Source organism: Xiphophorus couchianus, chromosome 24, assembly GCF_001444195.1.
Source record: "Xiphophorus couchianus chromosome 24, X_couchianus-1.0, whole genome shotgun sequence".
Classification (NCBI taxonomy): Eukaryota; Metazoa; Chordata; class Actinopteri; order Cyprinodontiformes; family Poeciliidae; genus Xiphophorus; species Xiphophorus couchianus.
The window spans coordinates 11,850,423-11,873,628 of NC_040251.1; the positions used below are offsets into that span (position 1 = coordinate 11,850,423).

Sequence of the window (23,206 nt, forward strand, 5' to 3'; positions counted from 1 at the left end):
ATGATTCCTCTGGTAATGTAATGACTTTATTTTCGTATTATTTCGACCTCCGGTAATATAAATATTCTCATAATACTTTGACTTTATTTGCATTTTTTTTAGCATCGCTCTAGTGAGATTTAAATTTACTAATAGTGAATTTTTGACGTAATCTAATAAAAAAACAAATTGTAAGGTTACAAAAAATGACCTTTAAAAACAAGAACTGACTGATTTAAACTTTGAATTTATTCTGCATCTTTATTCACATGGTAAAAAAATATATACATAAAGTACTATTTCCCCTTCTCCCTTTATATCTGATTCAATGTGTCCAAGAAAACAACTAACGTTTTTACCTCTTAATAAATTAAATACTCATTTGAGGGGTTTTTTTTATACTTACAAAGGTCACCTTTGCTTGTTTTGTTTTGCCATTTTGTCGAATACAAAACTCCAGGATACACATTTGGTATTGCAAACAGTTTTATTTGTAGTAAATGAAGTGTGCCATTCAGTGAGAGGGAGAGAGACGGGGCTGGACTGTCGGGGACGGTCGATGTCTTTGGTCCGTACTGTGGTGAAGGACAAAATGTCGGAGGGAGAGGAAGGGACAAGAAAAGGCACTTGAGTTTACAGTTGAAAGAATGAACAAAACTGATGTTTTTGACTTCAAATATGCCTAGTATGAATATCACATACAAAATGCCCAGGTGTGAGCAGATAATCATATAGCTACATACATGTATGTACAGGAAAGAGTCAGAACTAAAGCAGGGTAGGAGGAAGAAGTAAAAAAAATAAAATGAGTTAAATTTATCTGCTTTAGATTTTTTATTTTTTGTCATATTTGTAGCAAAAGCCCCAAACGTTTCTGGAGCCTGGAATGTAAAACGCAACATGTGGATGAGAGAGAGAATCCAGCGTTTCTCACAGGTTATCAGAGGATTTGTGTTCGATGTGTCCTGCAGTTTGATTCAGTACACAGTGCGGCCCGTTCTCAGGCAAAGAGCTGATGAGGAGCGGGTGAGGAAGGTTGTAGCACTTGATACAACTTCAGTAAATATGCATCTTTTGTGATTTAAAAAAAAAAAGAAACCTGGATGAGTTTTTTTTACTCCATGCAAAAACAAAACAAAAGTATCTCCCTACTTTTGCGGTAATTTTCATGATTTTTAAGTCTGTTCAGAGTTACTATTAAAGCTGCATCCGCTCTGACGGATAAATACGGCGAGTTTTAAGTTCTAAATCGAAACAATTTCAGCACAAACGGCAACGTCTGAGCATCTGTGGATCACATCCAGAAGCCTATAGTTGGCTACATTATCATAAACTAGCTGGCTGCTCACAATACCATCATATATGCTCTAAAATCTCATGAGAAAGCCAACAATCATTCTCCCAAAAAACAACAAAAAAACAAAAAACTACTTTCAGTCAAGCCTAATCACCATTTATTCATCCCCATCACTATTTTCTCCACAATAATCACTAATTTAACTCGTGAAGTAAATCTTGTTTTTACCTTAAACTCCAAAAAAACTAAAAAGTAAAAAGAAAAATTAGGAAAGAAAAGGAGCTTAAAGATGAATTTTTCCTGTCCCGCTTGAAGGAAGACGACATGATAACGAGATGAAGCAATAAAGTAACACCACTGGTTTCCCACTACGGCTCTGCAGCTCGCTCTATGTACATAACTACATCAACGTAAGTGGTGAGGAATCACCAGGGAGTCGGCTGTCTCTTGAGAAAACAGGTCGCGACAGAGGATCGGCTATGAGGTATTCACCAGTGTTTTGTTCTCAAACTGGACACAAAGACGAAAATTTAACCCCAAAAAGCTGCTTGAAGCAACTCCTTAGCAGCCGCGGAAAGATGAAATCAACACCCGCCCGAAGCGTTCGATCATCCTATGAGAACTTTACTTCTGCAGCCGGACAATAAGAAAATAAAAAACAAAAATACAAATCCTGAAACCCAGGTTCGGACAGAGACATCTGTGTTTGCAGAAAGGCAAATGTGAAGTCTGCGACTAAAGGCAAGCAGGACATTATTATGCCACTCATGTGGATAAAAAGAAAAACTGAATAAAGCAAGGAACTGGGCATGCAGGAGAACATCCAGCTGAATAAATGCTCTGGATTATGAAACAGCATGTGTACACTAAAGCCTCCTTCATTAATAGTTTACAAAAAGAAAGAAAAAAGAAAGTTAATGAGCTCTCAGTCAGAAAATAATGGATCCCGCTTCAGGCGAAATTAACAGGAATAGTCTCGACTCCCTACAGACATGGAGAGCAAACAAAGCGATCCAGCAGAGAGAAACGGAGCGAGAGCCTCTTTTTTATCATCATTATTTTGTCTTATAAAAGTTAAACTACTCCTTTTGTGTCCGAACATTAAGCTCTGATTTACAGTTTGATATGTCTTGTTTCCACCTAGCGAAGACAGACGACAGACGTCTGTAGTGTTGATTGCATGTCGGAAAGCCTCGTCGAAGCTGCAACTACTTTTTCACTTCCACACTTTTTTTACCCCCCCAAAAAGCGAAGGCATTGAAATGGTTCTTGGAGACGAAAAAACAAAACCAAAAAAAATTCAAATCAGAGAGCTGACGGCGCAAAAAAAAAAAAAAGGAAAGTACTAAGAGTTCAACTTCAATAGTGCACGGATTGTTGCAGGTAAATCGCGAGAGTCTCGGTAATGACAAACGACGGAGAGCCACAGCAGCAGAGGCTAAAGATAGAAAGTGTCACGGAAACCGAGAGAAAAGAAACGAGAAAGGAGACAGTCAGAGCTTTTCAAGTTCAAAGAATGAACAGAGTGTTGCAGAGCGGCGGCACTACAGCTCAACTGACTGAAATATGTAAACTTGTATACTATTCTTCATTGAAGGGCATCGGGGTGGAGGGGTAATGGGGCGCTTTGGGGGTGGAAGGGCGGTAGTGGATGGGTCTGATTGAGTGAGACGGTTTCCTGTGTCAAGGGCAGTGCGTTCGAGGGAGCCGCTGGGGCAGCCCGTTGTGGGCGGGCCGGTCCGGGTTGTGGGGGGGATGGGAGGGGCCCCTGGAGCTGTGGGGCTGCTGCGAGGACGGGCCGGAGGACCCGGCGTCGCCCTGGTAACGGTGGCTCCCACGCCCGGCGTTCCTGTCGTGGTGGGAGCTGCCGTTGTACCGCTGGCCGTCCGAGTGGTAGCCGGGTCCCTGGAAGGTTCGCCTGTTTCCCTGGAAAATCTGAGGACAAAATTAACACAGAAAAGTGAATAAATTGAGTTTTTAAAACTCTTAAAGTTTGTGCCTGTAACATGACAAGATGTGAAAGTTAAAGGTGAACTATTATGCTTCCTTGAACAGGTTAGGATCGGTCTTGTAGTCAATAAAAAGCAATTTAATTACTTTTCTCTTTTTTTTTTTTTTTTTTTTAAACAGAATCATTTTTTGAGTTGTTTTTAGGGCCTCCTGTCACTTTAAATTCGCTGCTGGTGGTCACGCCCCCTACTCAACGTTTACACTCACATGGAAAAAAATGGCTGCAAACAGATGCGCAATTATACAACCATACATCTCTGAAAAGCATTAGTAGAGGCTCCTGCACAACCAACCAGAATGCAGCAAGTGGTTTCTGAATGTTAAGTCAACAACAAAACACTTTTCTTTTTCAGCAGCCATTGTACAGCACATACAGTGGTAAAACCAGCTGACCAAACATGCTGGAGCTCTGTTTGGTTTGCTAAGTAACACAGTGGCCATTGAATGTGACTAACCAGGATGTTTGTAAAGCAACTAGTTTTCCAGACACCAAAAAACATGAAGCGATTGTTAAAAAACAGCTGAGTGTTTGTTTTGTTTTTCTATCTCAAGTGCTTAAGTTGTTTTTAGTAGCAGTTGAGACCCAAGCATTAAAAAACATCCAAAATGTTTACTGTTTTTTTGGGGGGAATTTTTGTGATGGAATAACAAAGTGGGAATTCACTAAAAATAGACATAAATTAATCATTTCATTTATTTGTAGGGCTCTCAACATTGACACAACCAATTAATCTAAATTGTTTAATGCGATAATATTACATAACAGATTAATTGCATTACCTAGTGCAATTAATCCTTTCACACGAAAAAAAAGAAAAGGAAAGAAAAATCCTTTCGCACGAAGAGGGTTACTTGGTTCAGAGCAGCGCGATACACAGTCTTGTACTGTGGTCAACAATGCAGAGTCACAAATGTGAGTGAAAAGATGAGCGAGGAGAGTCGAAGTGGTGTGCCAAGCAGCAAATTTCACTATACAAGACAACCTGAGTTTGGATAAAAGTTTAGTTTTACCAAAACAAAAGTTTTCACTAAATCAAGGCAGGAGATATTGCAATGATAACTTATCCTTCTCCTGAGGCACAACGTGTTTATAATTAACATTAAACAAAATAACTTTTAAATATATCCTGAATATGAAAACTGAGATGTTTGGTTTAAGACAATAAAATATTTAAAACATTTTGAAAATGTGCATATTTACATTTCAAATTTACAAAAGTAGAGTGAATAACCCCAACGCCAGAGAGTGAATAATCTGATTACATTTTAGTCGATTGACTGCACTATTTAATTGTTACAAATAAACATCTGAAAATTGTTGCATTTATTTGCATTCAACACTCAAATTAACTGACTCTTTCGCTGCAGCTACAGTCAAATTTTCAAATCTTTACACTTTTCTAATTGGATAGAAGGCCGACAGTTACAAAGTCGGCCTTCTATCACCTGAAGAACATTTCCAGGATTAAAGGACTAATGTCTCAGCCAGATCTAGAGAAACTCATCCATGCGTTCATCTTCAGTCGTATTGATTATTGCAACAGCGTCTTCACAAGTCTGTCCAACAAATCAATCAAACAGCTGCAGCTGATCCAGAATGCTGCTGCTCGCGTTCTCACTAAAACCAGGAAGGTAGAGCACATAACACCAGTTTTAAAGTCCCTCCACTGGCTCCCTGTAGCTCAAAGAATAGACTTTAAAATACTGATGTTAGTTTATAGATCACTGAACGGCTTAGCACCACAATACATTAAAGATCTGCTGTTGTTGTATCAACCTTCCAGAACCTCTCAGGTCTTCTGGTTCTGGTCTGCTCTGCATCCCCAGAACCAGAACGAAACGAGGAGAAGCAGCTTTCAGCATCTATGCACCACAAATTTGGAACAAACTTCCAGAAAACTGTAAAACAGCTGAAACACTGACTTCCTTTAAATCTCGACTAAAAACCCACCTGTTTAGAGTTGATTTTGAAACCTAATTATGAATCAATAAACTGATGTGCAAAATGTTGTTGACTGTCTTCTATGACTTTGTAATTTAGTGTTTTTATGATGTAAAGCACTTTGAAATGCCTTGTTGCTGAAAGGTGCTATACAAAAAAATTAGATTTTTTTCATTTAGATCTGGACTTTGACTAGGACACAGGTTTAAGAAGTACTTTCTGTCCATTTAATAATTATATACCACTTTTTTGCTCTGGAAATGAGCCGTTTTAGAAGTACAAATGTGGTAAAGATGATAAATGAGTTTATTTCTTTCTCACCTGTTTGACTGGAGGCGGGCGGTTTTCAGCAGGGGCGGTTTGGGTCTGGGTGGGAGGAGGGGTCTCCGTTTGGACTGGGCTGGCGACAGAGGAGGATGTGGAGCTGCAGCGGGACCGGTCCGAGTAGCCCGTACGTGGATGGTACACTAGAAGAAACACATCGAGTCAGAAACAGATTCCTGCCTCATTAACAAAACTGACTTTTGGAGATTTAAAAAGCTTAATTTAACCACAAATAGTTATTCTTTGAGAATTAAGGGTTTCAAGAACCAGCAAAGTCTTTGTAGGTTAAAAATAAATGAACGTTTTGCTCAAGATAAAGCTGAGTGTTCGTCAGCCGACCAAATCTCAGAGGATTTTATCCGGCGTATGTGTGAAGAAGCAGCAAGACGATAAGAAATCATTTGATTTTTAAGATTGTACTTTAAAATTTCCTCATCATCAGTTGCTATAAACACATTTTCTCTGTCGCTCTCTGTCAATAAGTCCAACTCATTGAAGTTTAGCATCATGATCAGACAGGTGTGAGCGTCTACTGCGACTGATTTTGGCATTAGTTGCCTTAACTGAACAGTAAACAGACAGGAAACTGGGTGAAGAAAGAGGGGAAAACATGTAGAGAATGGCGTGATTACAATGTTTTCACCCAAAAACAAATAAATAAAATAAATCCGATTTATGCCCCGTCCATATGTCGTTCTAATTCCGATAAATATCTGATCGTTTCCAAAACGCCTGCTGTGTCAACTATTAAGCAGAGCAAAGTTAAAACTGTCTACATGTGGATAAGAAAGATAAAACTGGACTTTCGTCCATATTTTAATATGAATAAAGAGAATAATAAAGGAACTAAAGTGCTGTACCTGATCCAAAACTAGAGATGCTCGTCTTCAGTGGCTCAAGGTCAAATGTAAATCTTAAAGCTTTCCCAAGGTCCTCGTCGTATTTACGTTCACTCACAAAATGCTGAAAAAAAATAAAATAAAATTCTCTGCTTATTTCAAGCCAGAATGTTAAAGACTTTTGTTTATCTTGCGTTATCCCATAAAACAAAAGTTAATTTAAATAAAGCAGAGTGAAAGTCTAGCAGCACCTTGATGTCAGCGCGTAGCTCAGTCAGCTGCTCCTCAGACATGGAACCGGACCGGTCCGTCAGCCGCCTCAGCTCCTCCGCTCTCTTCTGCCGAGTGTCCAGAATCATCACTGCAACACAAAAAACAGGTTTAATTATAGGATTGGATCAGTTTAGATATCAGGCAAATGGTTTCACAGATTACACCGGCAACTTGTCTTACAGAAACAACTACAGGCTGCAAATATTTGCATCATAGCAAATTTCAAAGAGGTGCCCAGTATTAAAAATGTTGGAGTAAGGTCTCTTTCCTGCAGAAAACAAAAAAATATCAAAGTATAAATTCAAATGAACCTGTGAGTCCTGTGAGGTTTCTAACACAAAGCAATAAGGAAGAAATGCTCCCTTCACTGCAAAAACACAAAACCTTACCAAGTATTTTTGGTCCCGTTTCTACTAGAAGTATCTTAGTTTTTGTCTTAAAGCTACTAAATTACAAGTAACTTTTCAGCAGAAAATACAAGCTTGTTTTAAGTCAATAATACCTTCATTTTGATAAATAGCTTCACTGGAAAATTCTTTCACTTAACATGGGAAACATGTCTTGTTAAAGGTGGAATAATCTTCCAGTGGAACTAGTACCTTCTTTTATTAATATAAAGGAATTATTAACTTATTTCAAGCTCTTATATTTTGCTGGAGAGTTGCTTGTAAAATAGTTTTGTCTTATTCCACGTGGACTAAGATATTTGCATTAAAACTAGACAGAAATACTTGGTAAGATTTTGTGTTTTTGCAGTGATTTCTTCTCTTGGTGAGAGAAGGAGCCAGGTATCCATATAAAAAAATATTTTATTAACTCTGGTGCCTTATCCTGCTGCTTACATCCCCGTCTTGTAAATGGACAAAGGGCAGCCAGCGACCCGACCGGTCTTCAGCTCTGCACTTCAAACTGATGCATTTTCAGATCCTGCAGGAATTTTCTCAGAAATGGGAGCTGCAGAAGGTTTTCTACAGTCTTCACACCCATGTGAATTAAATTAACCCTGGCTGGCATTCACCGGTTTTCCCTCTGTGGCCCCCTAGTGGCAGGTTCTGACTGCTGCAGAACAGCAACAACCTACAAAAGCAGCAGCAGTTATGGATCGCGATTGGTTAAAAGTTGCTTAAATCTTAACTTAAAACACATTTCCTCTTGTATTTTAATGTTACAGCCACCATTTGGTGTTAGTGAAGAAACAGGACATGTTTTAATCACTCTTGACAGAAGGGTTTATATATTAAAACAGACAGCAGATAGCCATAGCTTATTACATGCAAGCTGAATGTAGGGCCAGGAGAGAAAAAGACAGAGGAATGACTGAACAGAAAGATGTATGCAGGAATAAATATGTGCATAAAAAGGCAGCAGCATAAATGGAATAAAGCATTTATTTTGTCCTGATTTGGGAAAAATATTTGTTTTTCCAGAGAGCTTGTAGGATATTATTCATTTTAGCAAAATACAGATTATAGATGATTTCAAAGAATGAACTTCATTTTTCTGCTGCTGTCTGTAACCAGGTAGTGAGGCATTGATTAAAAAAAAAAAAAAAGTAATAATTTCCCATCAGAATAAACATTTATATAACACAAACACAGCGCAACATTAAGGGGTAAATTTTCAAGAAACCACTTTGGCTCTGTTGAGGAGGAACTCAAGTTTCCACTCAATTCACTGCACACCTTGCACAAAGGCAGCATTGAGTCTCCCTCGACACCTGACACTATTCAGCGTTTCCAGGCCTCAAACAGACAAAACTCCACACTGAGAGGACAGCGGAAGAGAGAATGGCCTACTTATACAAATATGAAGTCCTGCTCTGTCATGTTACACACACACACACAAACACACAGGAGGACGCTGCAGGTAGATCAGCACCCTCAGGGCGCCGCTGCACTTTTCAGGAAACTGGGACTTGCTGTTCCACAACAATCTCCGTTACTCCTTCTGGGAATGATTTGGGTCAGATTCTTCAGGGCTTTCAGTCAGGTGATCATATGATGGAAGAATACCAGCAGCTCTAGTCATCAGTGACGAGCCGAGCGCAGCGTAAAAACACTTAAAAACGCAGCACTTACTGGCCTCAGCTTTCACTTTGTCCATCTCTCCCAAAAGAGTCACTTCTCTGTCCATTAAGCTGGAAAGAAAACAAGACGACAACGAGTAACTCACTGGAAAACACACAACTTTTCTCAATTATAATAGCAAAACAGTTTGGAGCAGGAATGCTGCCACTATTTCAAAAACTGTCTAAATCTAATTAAGGGAGGAAATAAATCATTGCACCTTTAAAATTTTAGATCATTTAGGTTTGTTTTAGAAAACATTTATGCATCCATTAAGGCTGGGCCTGTCACAATAATATTTTTCTGGATGATAAATTGTCCCAGAAGTTACTGCAATAAATTATAATGTTTTGAGAGCAGTTTCAAGTAATATAGCAGTAATGGCATAATAACGCAAAGATTTCTAAACTTTTATTTCTAATGAATATTTAGCACTTTAACTGGAAGACATTCTAAATACCCAAAATAAATAAAACAAAATACACAAAACTACAAATAAAAGTGAAACTGAAGTCTCTAAACTAAACTCTCCTTCAAAAAAGGAGCCAGTTGAGATTAATGCAGAGAATAATTTTCTCATCTCGTCTTTGGGAGAAAGAGAGAAACAAGAAATGGAAATTGAAATGATTGAAATAGTTTTAATTTATGTAATTAACTGATTTATTGTGACACTAGGAATTATTAATTATTAATGAATTAATCTCACTATTGTTGCAAATAAAAATTATTTTGATAATTCTAACTGACCTAAAACGAGAAGTTTGGCCTGATTTAACTTTAGATTAAATCGATAGAATAATCGATTGCTAAAATTGTTTGTTGCAGTCCTGATCTACAATTATTCATTTATATTTTTTTAACTGAACAAGTGAAATAAATTCACTTTTCAACAATATCCCTTTTTTTTCGCTGTATAAAAAGGTCTAAACTAGTCATAGAAATCACCAAAGTGGGAAAACAAAGAATATTTTAAAAGTATTTTACTGCATTGGAAACATTGGAAAACGCTGAAGGGCGACGCGTCACAGCAATAGGTAGAAGTCATGTTTAGACTCTCATAGGATTGTTTTTCAGTCTGGAATCTGTGATCAGTTTACTCTTTATCTGACCATCCTGCTGTTTGTTGTTCTAATCAGTTTGCTGACATCACAGGTACCAACTCAGACAGGAACAAACAAAAAAACAAAAAGGAGACATTGTTTTTGTGAACCAAGTGTTTTTGCCACCTTCCTGTCTCAGATGTCACAATTATCCAGAACTACTTAACAGAAGATGTTTTGTTGACTTAATGTAATAAAAGTGAAACTTGGTGTAACAACATGAAAAAAAAAAAAGCTGTACTCAAATTTACTACAAACTATAATTAAGATACATTTTGTTGGATGATAAATTGCACCAGTAATTATTACGATAAACGATAATATTGTTGTTTTGAGATCATTTTTAAGTAATCTATTGATAATGGCATAATGATACAAATTTACCCTCTCAAATACAAATGAACTTTAATTTTTTGTAAAGACTTAACACTGGAACTGAAAGATATTTTAAATATCCAAAAATAAAAGGCCACAGAAAAACGTAAAAGGAAGTAAAAACCACTTGCAACCAATAGGTTTGAAACGATTAATCAGATTAATCGATTGTAGAAATAAGTCATCTAACTTAGTAATTAATCATTAACTGCATTATACAGACTCAAAAAAGGCCATTGCAGAAACATAACAGTAATTAAGTCAAAACTATACTAAAATATGTACATTATTTACTTATTTTAAAAAAGAATAGTTTTTATATTGTACAAAAAGGCTTAATTGGTTAAATAAAAAAATCCACAGAATGTGACCTTTTGTGACAGAATGATTGATACAATAATCAATTAATAATCGTTAGTTGCAGCCCTACTTACAACCAAAACCATAAAAATAAATTATGAAGTCGCTGTAAACAAAATTGCTCTTTAAACAAAGTCAGACTGAAATTTATTGTACTCCTCTTAACTATCCCAAATCAATCCACCCTCCTATGATCTGAGGAAATAAACTTGTTTTCAGCTAAAATTGTTTTTACATACTCAGTCATTGAGCACCAGCAGAATAAATCCAAATGATTAAACTTTGCAGGAGCTCATTCGGTCGGAACTGAAAAAAGGTATTAAGCAGGCCAAGCTCCAGTACAAACAGCAGATTGAGGAACATTTCATCAACAACAACCCCCGAAGCATGTGGAGAGGCATTAGAACCATGACGGACTACAAACACAGCACTCAGCTGACCAGCCGCGACCCCACCTTGCCTGACACCTTAAACAGTTTCTTTGCCCGCTTTGACACGGCGGGCAGCAGAGAAGCTGTACATCTACCCCAACTGGAAGAGCAGCACCAGCCCCTCGTCTTACAGAAGCATCAGGTGACGTCCACCCTGAGGAGGATCAACACCCACAAAGCTCCAGGACCGGACAAGGTGTCAGGCCAGACGCTGAAAACCTGCGCCGACCAGCTGGCAGGAGTGTTTCTGGACATTTTCAATCTGTCCCTGCAGCTCGCCATGGTTCCTGAGTGCCTCAAGTCTTCCACCATCATCCCTGTACCGAAGAAGAGGTCCATCACCAGCCTGAACGATTACCGGCCCGTCGCTCTGACCCCGGTGATCATGAAGTGCTTTGAGAGGATTCTTCTGAGGTACATCAGAGACTTCATCCCCACAAACCTGGACAGCCTTCAGTTCGCCTACAGAGCGAACCGGTCAACAGAGGATGCTGTCTCCATCACTCTGCACACAGCCCTGACCCATCTGCAGCATCCCAACACCTACGTCAGGATGCTATTTGTAGACTTCAGCTCAGCATTTAATACCGTCATCCCAGACAAGCTGGTGCTGAAGCTACTCGAGGTGGGGCTGCCCGCTTCACTGTGCCACTGGATCAGAGACTTCCTCACCAACAGGCCTCAGGTGGTGAGAATAAGTGGCTCAACATCGTCCCCACTGGTCCTCAACACAGGCATGCCGCAGGGCTGTGTGCTCAGCCCAGCTCTCTTCACCCTGTTTACACACGACTGCGTGGCCATCCACCCCACCAACACAGTCGTGAAGTACGCGGACGACACAACAGTAGTGGGTCTCATTTCAGACAACAACGAGACCCACTACAGAGAGGAGATTCTGCAGCTCACTCAGTGGTGTTCAGCCAACAACTTGGTGCTGAACACAGGGAAGACCAAGGAGGTCATTGTGGATTACAGAAGGTCCAGGAGGTCGGCTCACACTCCCCTTCTCATAGATGGAGAAGTGGTGGAACGTGTGGACAACATCAAGTTCCTGGGCCTCCACATCACGTCTGACCTCTCCTGGAACACAAACACCTCCCACCTGGTGAAGAAAGCACAACAAAGGCTCTTCTTCCTCAGGAAACTGAGACGGGCTGGACTTTCCTCACGGCTGCTCGTGAACTTTTACAGGGCGATGATCGAGAGCATCCTCTGCCTCAACATGACTGTGTGGTATGGTAGCTGCACAGCATTGGAGAGGAAACAACTGACACGGGTGGTGAGAACAGCACAAGGCATTGTGGGATGCCCCCTCCCAGACCTGGACTCCATTTACACAGACCGGGTCAAGAAGAGAGCTGGATCCATAGCGATGGATTCCAGCCACCCGGGCCACAGACTGTTTGTGCCGCTGCCATCAGGCAAGCGGTTCAGGAATATACGGACTACAACAAATAGACTGAGAAACAGTTTCTTCCCCACAGCCGTCAGAGCCATTACTCCCTGCCGCCCCCCCCTCCCACACATATCATAACCTCGCAGTCACACATACATATCCCCCACACAGCCATATTGTTCTGCACTTTGCACTGTCACATTATCTGTACTTTGCCATAATTGGACCTGCTGCTACTTCTTTGGTGTGGTTGAGTGCCTTTAGTTCCTTTAGTTAATTTAGTTGTATATATTGTTATTATTATTATTATTGTGTGTTTGCTTATTTATACTGTATATATTTGACCTTTTGCACGGGAGCTGCAATGGAAATTTCGTTGAATTCTGTTCAATGACAATAAATGCTATCTATCTATCTATCTATCTATCTATCTTGATGTATTTTTCAGATGGGTGTAATTCAGAGCCAGCTGGGCTCTCTTCTGAATCACTTCCATCTCAGTAAGAGGAATTTCTTTTTCAGCGGGATCAGAAAGCAGATGTGAAGGTTTCACAGGAAGCCCACGTACCAGCTCTGGAGTTCAGCAAACGTCAGTTTCATCCTCTTGATGGAGGAGTCCATCTCCTCCTTCACCACCATCCTGTAGCGCGTCAGGGAGACGGTGCATCTCTGCAGGTCTTTCACCGAGCGGTCGATGTTGGGAGCTGAGGCGGAGAAACAGATTATTTTTAAACATCTGAGGAACCGCTGATGTTCTCTGACTTAAGATAACTTTAACTAGAGGGTAGATTAATTTAAGTTAAGCATGCACGGATTCATGTTTTTCACTTTTGTTACGGATATCTGAGGTTTAGTATCGGCTGAAACCGATCCAATGCAGAAAAACAACGCTGAACTGACTTAAAAAGTCTTTTTTAAGTAAGCAGACACAAATGTACTGAATTAGAATAGAATAAAAACAGCCTTTATTTTCCTTCAAAAGGGAAATATACATTTATTTGATAACTCGGCACCTGTACAGCACCTTAAATACACCAATAGATTCACAAGTTTGGTCAAACCAGCACAGCTTTAATCTGTTCAGTCAGTGTAATTAGGATATGGCCAATATTGAATAAAAAATAAAATAATTCAACCTGACTAAAACAACAAGTTGACTATCTTAGTTAAAAGTAAACATAAACTGCAAGAAACCTTTGAAATGGTTCAGAAAGTGCAATTATGAACTCAAAGCATGACGTAGCTCAGAGCACAAAGCCCAGCCAGGGTTTCCCTCTGGGTACAGTAAGCCTGGCGGGCCACCAGGCTTTACTTGTGCCCCCACCAGACTTAGCCGTGTTAATTTATTAGGCTGTTTTAATAATTGCCTGTTTTAAGACTTTATAGTTCATGTTTAGGTGTTAATCTTCCAGTCTTCCAAAAATGCATAACTATCAAATGATATTTTAAAATTTCTTGTCAACTTTAAACATATTTTTAAATCAAAAATACGGCGTGTGGTTGGATGACTGCTGTAGCGCCATGAGCACTGGGGGAATCCCTGATAGAGCTAGACTGAATAGATCTGCCCTTATGGATGGGGCACATCGTCATGATACCCAATCTAGAATTTTTTTCAATACTGAGACCGATATTAATATCGGATCGGTGCGTCTCTATTTTAAGTTACTTACCCATCTTTTTCCCTCCTGATGATCCCTGCTCATCAAAGGTGGCTGCTAACGAGGATGAGGAGGGATGAAGGTTTGAGCCCGTCCTGTGCCGAGGCTTGTTGCCTCTGGAAAGCTGGTGGTGATTCCTTCTTCCCTGCTGGGGAGCAGGACTTGGAGCGCTAACGTTACTTTCTGCCTCGACACCTGTGAGAAGACACACTGATCGTTAAATCCTTTAGATGTTCGTTGTAGTTTCTGTTGCGCTTTATGTCTTTCCAAAACAGTTTTCTGCTGAAATGTGGGTGAAGTCTGTTACTGCGTTGTGTGGGTGAGTGGCCAGCTTCAGATACAGAAGTTCAACATGTCTTTAGAGTGAGAAAATCATGCCGTGATACAAACTAAGCTTTTAGTTAACAGATAAAAATTTTTTTTAACACACAGCAAGTGTATTATAAATTGTGATTTAAGCACAATTTAGGAATCCTTAAAACAAAATCTTAATGCTAAGTATGCTTAAAAAAAACAACCCAATTGTCAAAATTAACACATATAAACCATTTGTTTCAAGTACAGTACGTAGAAAGTACTTGGGAGCCATAATGTTGCAATATAAAATGCTACATTTTATTGTCAGTTACTATCTTTTTACCTGCTCAGAATTAAATAGAAACATGCAATATTTGAATGAAGCAAAAAACTGAGAATTTAAAACAACTTCTGTTTTTAGTCCAGTTTAATTACTGGGTGTTTTTGAATTTAAAAAATGGCTGGTAAAAGAAAAATACTGTGTGGTAACTTTAATTATTGTACATTTTTAATTTAAGAAAATAAACACTCAAAATAAAAAAGAAAAAAATGCAGCTAGAAAAAGTTTTCCTAAATATAATAAAAACACATTTTCAACTACAACATGATAGGTTAATTCAATTAAAGGTTTTTGTTTTATTATTGAGAAATAAGTTTCGGTTCATTGTTAGGACTGGGCAATATAGTTTAAAAATAAAATCTGTGAATTTATCCAAAATTCAAATTTTTATTGATTTTTCCACTCTTACTTTTTTCCTTAATACAAAAAATATACAAATGACAGAAAATATGTAAAAAAAAAAAAAAAAAAAAAAAAAAAAAAAGGTTTTATTACAGTCATTCCTTCTGTCAGTTGAAATAAATAGAAGCTGTAAAACAAAAAGACATAGTGATTCTCTGAGCTATGGAAACCCAAGGAGTGGATTACTGAGGGGAAATAAAATCCCACATTTTCCAAATATTAAATCTTCAAAAACAGAAAATGTAATAAATATATAAACAAATCGCATCACTTAGCTTTAGTCATGGTTTTTAGCTCAAAGATCAGCAGCCTCAACCTTTACATCAAGTGGTTTTCGTTCGATAAAGTTAAAATTTTCCCTTTATATCAACCAATTCTTTGATTTTTTATTCCCCCCCCATCAGATCTTAGAGGAAAACAACAAGCCGTTCTTACCCGGCGTTTCAGGTGTAGCGGGTTCAGAGTCCAGCTCAGCTGCATCCAGGGAGGCAGAGTCCAGCTGCTCGCTCAGCGAATCTAGAGACTCTGCGTCCATTACCGACCCGTTGGCGTGGAAGCCGTTCATCTCATCATCCTTGCTCTCGTCGGGCGACGCCGCCTCCGGCTGAGGCGCCTCTGAGGAAACCTCAGGCTGAGGCTTGGGCTTCTTTTTCTTCTTGGGCTGGAAATGAAAATAGTCACGTCACACACCTTTAATCCAACTCTAAATGTTGGGTTTGTGCACTTTTCCCCACAGTAACATTCAAGCACTTTCAAGGTAAATTTTCAAACTTTTCCAGCACTTCATTGGAGATAAAAACAATACAAATGAGCTCAAGAAAACAGTTTTGATTCACCATTATACGATACATGTTAATATTGTGATAGTATTCTACAGCAGGGATAAAACAAATTCAACAAAGTTTTATCTCTCACATAATATATGTTTGGTAATTCCAACTCATCCAGACCAAGAGACGTTTAGTCTGTTTTAACTTCAGACGTCAGCTGTGTTTCCATTACAAATGTGCGCAAAACTTTGTCAATATTCTTCTAATGTCGTAAAAACTATTTCACAATTATTAAATAAGAAACACAATTTAAAAATAAAAATAAATCTGTAATCAAGTGCATTTTACAAGTAAGTTGAAATGTAACTTTAGAAATGTAAACTAGCATCTGTGAGATAGATGAACATGCTGACTCAGAGGAATTTTAATTGCATGCTTTATTAATCTCACCTTCTTTTTGCTGGTCACATTCCACTCTTTCAGGATTTCGGCTGCACTCCCTACGGAGAAAAAAAAAAAAAAAAAAGCAGAACACCAAGGTCACAACTAGTTGATTCAGTTGCACATCAGAGCTTCAAAGTCTTGTAATACCGCCTTAAAATACAAACGCCCTGAGAATTTTAATGGATGCCAGGGAGGAACAAAGCAGCGTGACGTTCAGGACAACCCTGTTTCTAAATTTAACCCTGTGAAACTGAAGGCATGCAAATGACGTTCAACAGCTGAATTCAAAGCATGGTACGCCTGATGAAAGCAGAGAAATGGGCTGCTTCAGCTCACAGGCATTAGGGCAACGTGTCAGCACAAGCTGGCAATAGAAGTCTGTTCGTAAGAGAGAGGGGGGAAAAAAAGGAGGAGAAAACATGCAGGCAGGTTTGCTTGATGTTTGAAAACAAAGTAAAGCCACTTATGTGACGATCCTTTAGTAATGTGAACTCTGAGATCAGCAGCAACATCCTCATACCTTCCAGGAACGCCTGCACAGCCTTGTCGACGCAGTTCTCAAAGTGCTGCAGCACCAGCACGATCTCATTGTTGCTTTTGTTGGGGACAACTGCCCTCACAGCACTGATCTGTGATGAAAGAAAAACACACCTTGAGTCCCGCTGCTCAGGTTTTACAGCAAAATGAATAAATATTTCCTTCCCTCACAGTTCACCCGTTTATCAACTTGCACTACATGTTTACAGCGAAGGGCAAATTTAAAATACTGGACGTATTTGTGTACGTCATTTGCATCAACTATATTTGTCCAACTTCCTGAAACGCTACACATTGAGGAAATAAAAACACTTACTAGCAGAGCAAACTAAAAGTTTTCTTCCTGTCCATAAAAGAAGCCCAACATCACTGAATCCATTAGCTGTAGCTCCAACCGGCAAACCTTTATATCTCAAGCTGAATATCTGGATGTTGAATAACTCAAAAATATTCCCAGATGACGGGTGCGGCAGCTCTTATTTAAAAAAAGATCATGTTGCTTTTTTTTTGCAACATTTATAGCCAACTGTAGCAGGAAAAAAGTACAGAGCGAAACTAAATGCAAACATGACTCGGCATGTGCAGGTCTGAGAACTTTCAAGTGTATTTAACCACAAATACAGGTGCATCTCGACACATTAGAAGTCAATTTATATGAGTAACTTAATTTAAGAAGAGAAACTTATTTAAAAAGACTCGTTTCGCTCAGAGATATTTTAAAGAGAAAGCTTCCAAGTTTAATTATTATGAGCAACAGCTGAAAAACAAAAATCCAGTTCCTTCAAATATGAATCGTATATAAACCCCAAATAAAAAATAGAAGTTAAAAAAGTCAATACTTAATTGATTCATCTTTTTTTATATCTATAAATTTTGACACAGGCTCAGATACAAGTGGTATTAAAAAAATAGCCCAATTCAAGAAATCCCTATTCCAAACAAAAATATCACAAGTAATTAAAACATAAAAAAAACCACACACACACATTACTCTTATATTTATTCTGGTGTAATTATCTTCAAGGATTTAAAGTAGTTGATAAAAAGGTTTACATATCTGAAAAAATAAAACTTGACATGCAGAATTCATGTCAAGTTGCATGATGACTAAAACATAACATCCTGCTAAATAGTTCACCAAATCAGTCCAATTACACAAATGCAATGACAGATTTTGATAAAATGTCATGCAGCCTTAGACAAAACTTTACAGATTCACTAAAATGTTGAGGTCAGACAAGTTTGCTGATCAGTTAAGAACATTTATAAATAAGTTACTAATATTTTTTATAGAGTACAACGCTTTAGTTTCTATGTGTATTCTGACTGATTTAGTCAGTTTTGTTGGTTTATTTACCAGAAAATGATGGTGGGACAGACTTCGCTTCACAATCCTAACTCTCAAGGCAGCATGAGGCGACCATACGTTTTCCTTCCACTCAACTTTCTATTCATATACTACGATGCACCATAATTCTTTTATGGTTTACTCTCCTAGTACACAGACTTCTATAATTGTGGAGAACATAATTTGTGTATTTAAAAACCCTTTTGGTCAAACTTATGCAATACTGTTTTACTTTGTTTTTTGTTAAATGTGCTTTGGGTTGACATATTTTCTTGATGTACTTGGTGTTCTGTTTGTAATTTTCTTGATTCCTGTAGAGTGTCTGAGTGTGCAGACATAAATAAATAAAATGATTATAATTTAAATTGTCTCATAAATCATCCGTAAGCCCTAGTTTTATGAACACTTAAGGTTTCACATATTGAATAGATTTACTAAATTAACTTATTGAGATTTGCTTCTTACCTTGTCCTTCATCTTCTCCGTCATTCCTCCCTGGGACATGACCATTTTTGAGCGAGTATCAAACACCACACCAGATGTATCTATAAAGAAGAAAAGAAAAACAACGCAGTCAGTCCAGGCCTTGACCCACATTTGCAAACCACAGAAGAACATCATTTGCAAAACAAAAGAAGCCCCAGCTATCTTTGCAGAGATATCCTGAAAAAAATATATTACACATGAATCCTAATCACATCACAGCTGCAGATTATTTGGAAAATCTGCTTGTTTTTATGTGCTCAATATGTGCATACATTTTCCGTAAAATAAGGATGCAAACCTCTTTGAACTGCGGAGGTTGAAGAACTTTTTGTTGAGGCATTTAAGCACAAACACTTGAGCTAGCAGCACAAGCAGCAAACACTTCAGCGCTTTTGTGCATGATTGGTTTGGAATCAGAGTCTGATTCAAATTACTCAAAGAAATACATAAATGGAGCTAGAGAAGACCAACTTCAAGGTCTGCAGTATCAGTTTAAAAAACCCACAAAACGGTTAGTGGAAGAAAAGAAATCCTATGAAGATGCGAGCAGAGAATTAAGACTGACAAGCAAAGTCCAAAGTTAATCTACGACCATTAAAAGATGGAAACTGCTGAGTCGCAGTCAAGCCGTCTTTCTCATGCGATGAAAACACGTTGATGTCGGTGTAAACACTCAAAGCTGAGATTCTCCGAAAGGAGCGCGGCGGCATCATTTGACTCCAAGGAAATTCACAAACACAACCGAACTGCTGAGCTCGAAAGTTAAAGTTTCACCAGAAAGACATTTACAAGACAAACGCCGGTACGTACCCTTCAGACTGTTTTTCTTCGCCATCGTCGTCATGCAGAAGAATCAGAGTAAAACCGAAATTTTATCCTTTCAGTATAATATTTATCCTAGTGTTCAGACTGAGGGCAGCTCTTGATAAAAGGAGATCCCAAATAAGGTTTCTAACTGGCAGGTGAAGTGGAAGAACAAGGTTCACATCCAGACCGTCTCCACTTGGGCAAAGACAGATTTTCCCTTCCAGCAGTCGACTTGATCCGACCTGTTGGAAAGAAAAAGATTCAAGAAAAGAAGGTTATCTGATAAACACATAAATATAAATGCAGCAGAAATAACCACTTCTGTAGGATCTGCAAACTAAATGCGACTTAAAAAAATAAATAGAAATCCCTTTCCTCTGGCAATGCTGCATAAATGAAAACCAGATTTCAATGAATTATTGTCTGTCTTGAGAAAGTCTGTCCTTAATAACGTCCTTGGCAGAACCGCTGCATTTCATTTCAAGAGAAGAGTCAGTAGAATCAAATCCTTGAAGGATTTTTCCCCCCCTTGTTCACTGCAGGATTCATGATAACAAAGACGACCCATCAGGTCAGAACCCTCACCCTTAAAGTCCCAGATGTTTGATCCGTTTAACGCATCTGAGAAATTAACAGATTATCAAAAAATGTAATAAACCAGCTCCAGGAGTTCAGAAATGTCTAATCAACAGGACTGCTACCTAAACGAAAAAAAAGAAAAATGCTTTTTGACCTTTGGACCTTTTTACAACTCTGTTTCACAATAAGTGAAACAGCTGGTTAGATTAGGAGAGACCAGAAACTCATAAAGTGTTATTTAATTTTGATGGGATAAAAAGACAGAAAAGGAAGTAGATTATTTTCCACTTTTTAACTTAATGTCCATCCTGGCCTTTCCGACGCTCTCACCAGACATCTGGAAATCTGGAACCAGTTTGCAGGCCAGCCGTTTCCCCTCTTTAGGTTTCTTTTTCTCTTGAAAGGGAAACTGGTCGGAACAAACCAACACCTTCTTCACGAGGACCTGGCATGTCACGGCCCCAGTTCCACCACACCTTCAGACGTCAGACCCACGTAAGCACAAACAACAAACGACGCAGCAGCCGCCGCTCATGCCAGCACTAGGATGCATCCTGTTTATCAAGAGGGATGGTGTTCGAATATTCAAGCAAACCGGGTTCACTCGTGTGTTTAAAAAAAAGAAAAAAGGAAGCATTCAAATTAAACAAAAACAAATTAAACAAAAGGCTTTAAGAGTGAGTGATATGCAGATTTGAGGAAATAAAAACTGTTTAAAAACCAATGAGATCATTTGCATGAAAACGTTGTTTATATGTTGCAGCAACACAAAGCAATCTGTTGCAGTTTGAGCCAGTTCTGGATATAATGTTGACATTTTTTTATATGTTTTTTATGAGTAACTGGCAGGTATCGTCTGCATGGAGGAAACTGTAAAACTATATAAATGAAACTTAACTACACCCTCACATAAATCAGACTTCAGAGTTTGTTGGCTGATTTATTCGACAATAAAATAACAATTACATTTCTCCACCAACAAATCTATAAATTATGATAATGCGAGTTTGAACCAACCCAATGATGCATAAATCCTTACATTCCTGATGCTATTAATTTTCATATATATATATATATATATATATATATATATATATATATATATATATCAACATTGCGAATTTAGATGAAATTCTCAAAAAGAAAAATTGACATTTAAAATCATATATTGTTTGCTATAAATTTTTTTTCCATTTTTATTTAAAAAAATAAAATAAACCTATATTGGCTGACTGTTTTCGCCCCCATTTTAAACGAGCACCTGTCACCTTTATGATAGGAGGAATTTTGTCTTTATTGGCAACTGCAATTGGTAATTTTCTAGGACTTTGGCAATAGAAAATTATATATTTAAATCTTTTAAATCCAATTTAAATGGACACTCATAAGCTTTCAAAATTGGTTAAAAATATACATTTAAAAAATATGAATATTTTTGATTGAATAAACTCAAGCAACACCAAAAACTGCAAGAAATACACTGAGCTGGAAATAAGAACTGGAATATTTTCCCTTTATATGATTTGGAAAAATTCAGATTGTTTTTTCCTAATTTATCAGTTGCATTAAATCTATAAACGCCTAAACAAAAAACCCAAAATGTACATTTTAATTAATGACCAGATAACTGTTAAGGGTTTGCATTTTTGTGCATAAATGGGGGTAGTTATTTAAATTTCCTACATTTTCTATAGTATTCAGAACTACTGCACGTTTTCCTTCTAATTTGTTACAGTTTTTAGAAAGAAAAATCTGGTTAATATTAGAATCAGCTGTTCAGATCTTAGAAAAATCAAAAAGAGGTTGTAACGCCTGATCAGTGCATCTGAAAATAAAAGGAAATCACTTCTTCAGTCAAGTCTGAGAGATTACACAACATAAACCAGAACTACTCTACATTGCAGAGAGTTATTAACTATTCAAATTAATTTATCTGATGGGTCCAGTCCAGGTAGGTTATCAATCAAGTCGATAAAAAAATAGGAATTGTAAAGCTTGTAAAGAACAATTCATCTTATTCTGTAGCTCCAAACATTCAAAGCAATGTTTTTATTAAAACTCTTCCTCCGTATTCAAACGTCCATATGTTTTTCTAGCCTATCTGCCGTGAAACGTATCCAGACGGCGTCGCTTTTCTAACAGAAATCATCTTTTGTGGAAGCAGCTTCGCGACAAAGACGGACTATCTCCCAACCACACAGCCCGTCTGCTGGGAGGTGTGAAATCACCCAGTTTTCACCAACTATGCGCCCCGCAGCCTCTATAATTTCCCCCCCCCAACACTGAAGTTTTTGTTTGATTTTTACCTGAATTTGACGGATTTAACTTGGACAACTACAGGGTGCCTTTATCCCAGCGCCCCCTCATCACTAAAGTCCGTAGGTTACCGTTAGCCTGCTAATATTACCTAACGTTTTATGACTAGCTCGGTGAAACTCAATATCATCGACTGGTAATTTATCCCACTGTTAGCTTTCCAGGACAAACAACCACTGACTGCAACTCGCAGCACTCGATAGAAATGATTTATTTCACCTTTCCACAGAGCATTAGCTAATATTAGCTCGCAGCTAGCAGTCTGTGCTGAAAGGCTAACGACCAGTGAGATAATCAATTCTGCCGTTACAAAAAAAAAAAAAAGGAGACAGAGAGAGAGCCGCAGCTGCTAAGCTAAGTATTTGTCTGCTTTAGTTAAATAAAAAAGCAAACTATGTTAAGTCCTCAAAGATACTAAACACGTACCTGGTGTTGGCAGCGAAGTGGACGGTACCTTCTGGAAAGAACTTACTGCAGTTCCCACAGCAGTCAGCCGTCTGTAAAGCCAAGCAGTCTGCTGCTGTGGCCAATATTTTCCTTCAGCGAAGCTTCGCGGTTGCCAGGTTGGAGGCGGACAAGCCCCTTTTAATACTCTGAGGAGTGGCGGAGGTATGCATTGTACTAAGTAAAAGTAGCACTACCTGAACATATTTTTACTCAAGTAAAAGTTTAAAAAAAAAAAAGTAGCCGTACAAGAAATGACTGGACTAAGAGTAAAAAAAAGTATTTGGTAAAAGTACTGAGTAAATGGTCAAAACATCAATAATTGAATATTTAAAAATTATATTGGACCAAAAATATCAAGCTATGTGGAAATTTTGGTATTT

The 23,206-nt window shown here is 38.2% G+C and overlaps 1 protein-coding gene across 2 annotated transcripts; it reads right to left on the reverse strand.

The window, feature by feature from the left end:
* Positions 1–447: 447 nt before the first annotated feature.
* Positions 448–22,948, reverse strand: spats2 (spermatogenesis associated serine rich 2). Of its 2 annotated transcripts, none has more exons than XM_028010983.1 (13): positions 22,806–22,948; positions 19,488–19,726; positions 18,657–18,736; positions 16,827–16,935; positions 16,313–16,362; positions 15,528–15,753; positions 14,066–14,248; positions 12,961–13,096; positions 8,743–8,801; positions 6,643–6,752; positions 6,413–6,515; positions 5,550–5,695; positions 448–3,211 (listed from the first exon to the last, which is right to left on the reverse strand). In XM_028010983.1, exons 2-13 carry the CDS (start codon positions 19,519–19,521, stop codon positions 2,960–2,962), a joined length of 1,488 nt encoding a protein of 495 aa, XP_027866784.1. In that variant the 5' UTR covers positions 19,522–19,726; positions 22,806–22,948; the 3' UTR covers positions 448–2,959. The 2 variants fall into 2 exon arrangements, with proteins under 2 accessions (XP_027866784.1, XP_027866785.1); XM_028010984.1 differs by lacking the exon at positions 22,806–22,948 and adding an exon at positions 20,070–21,038.
* Between the last annotated feature and the right edge of the window lie 258 nt (positions 22,949–23,206).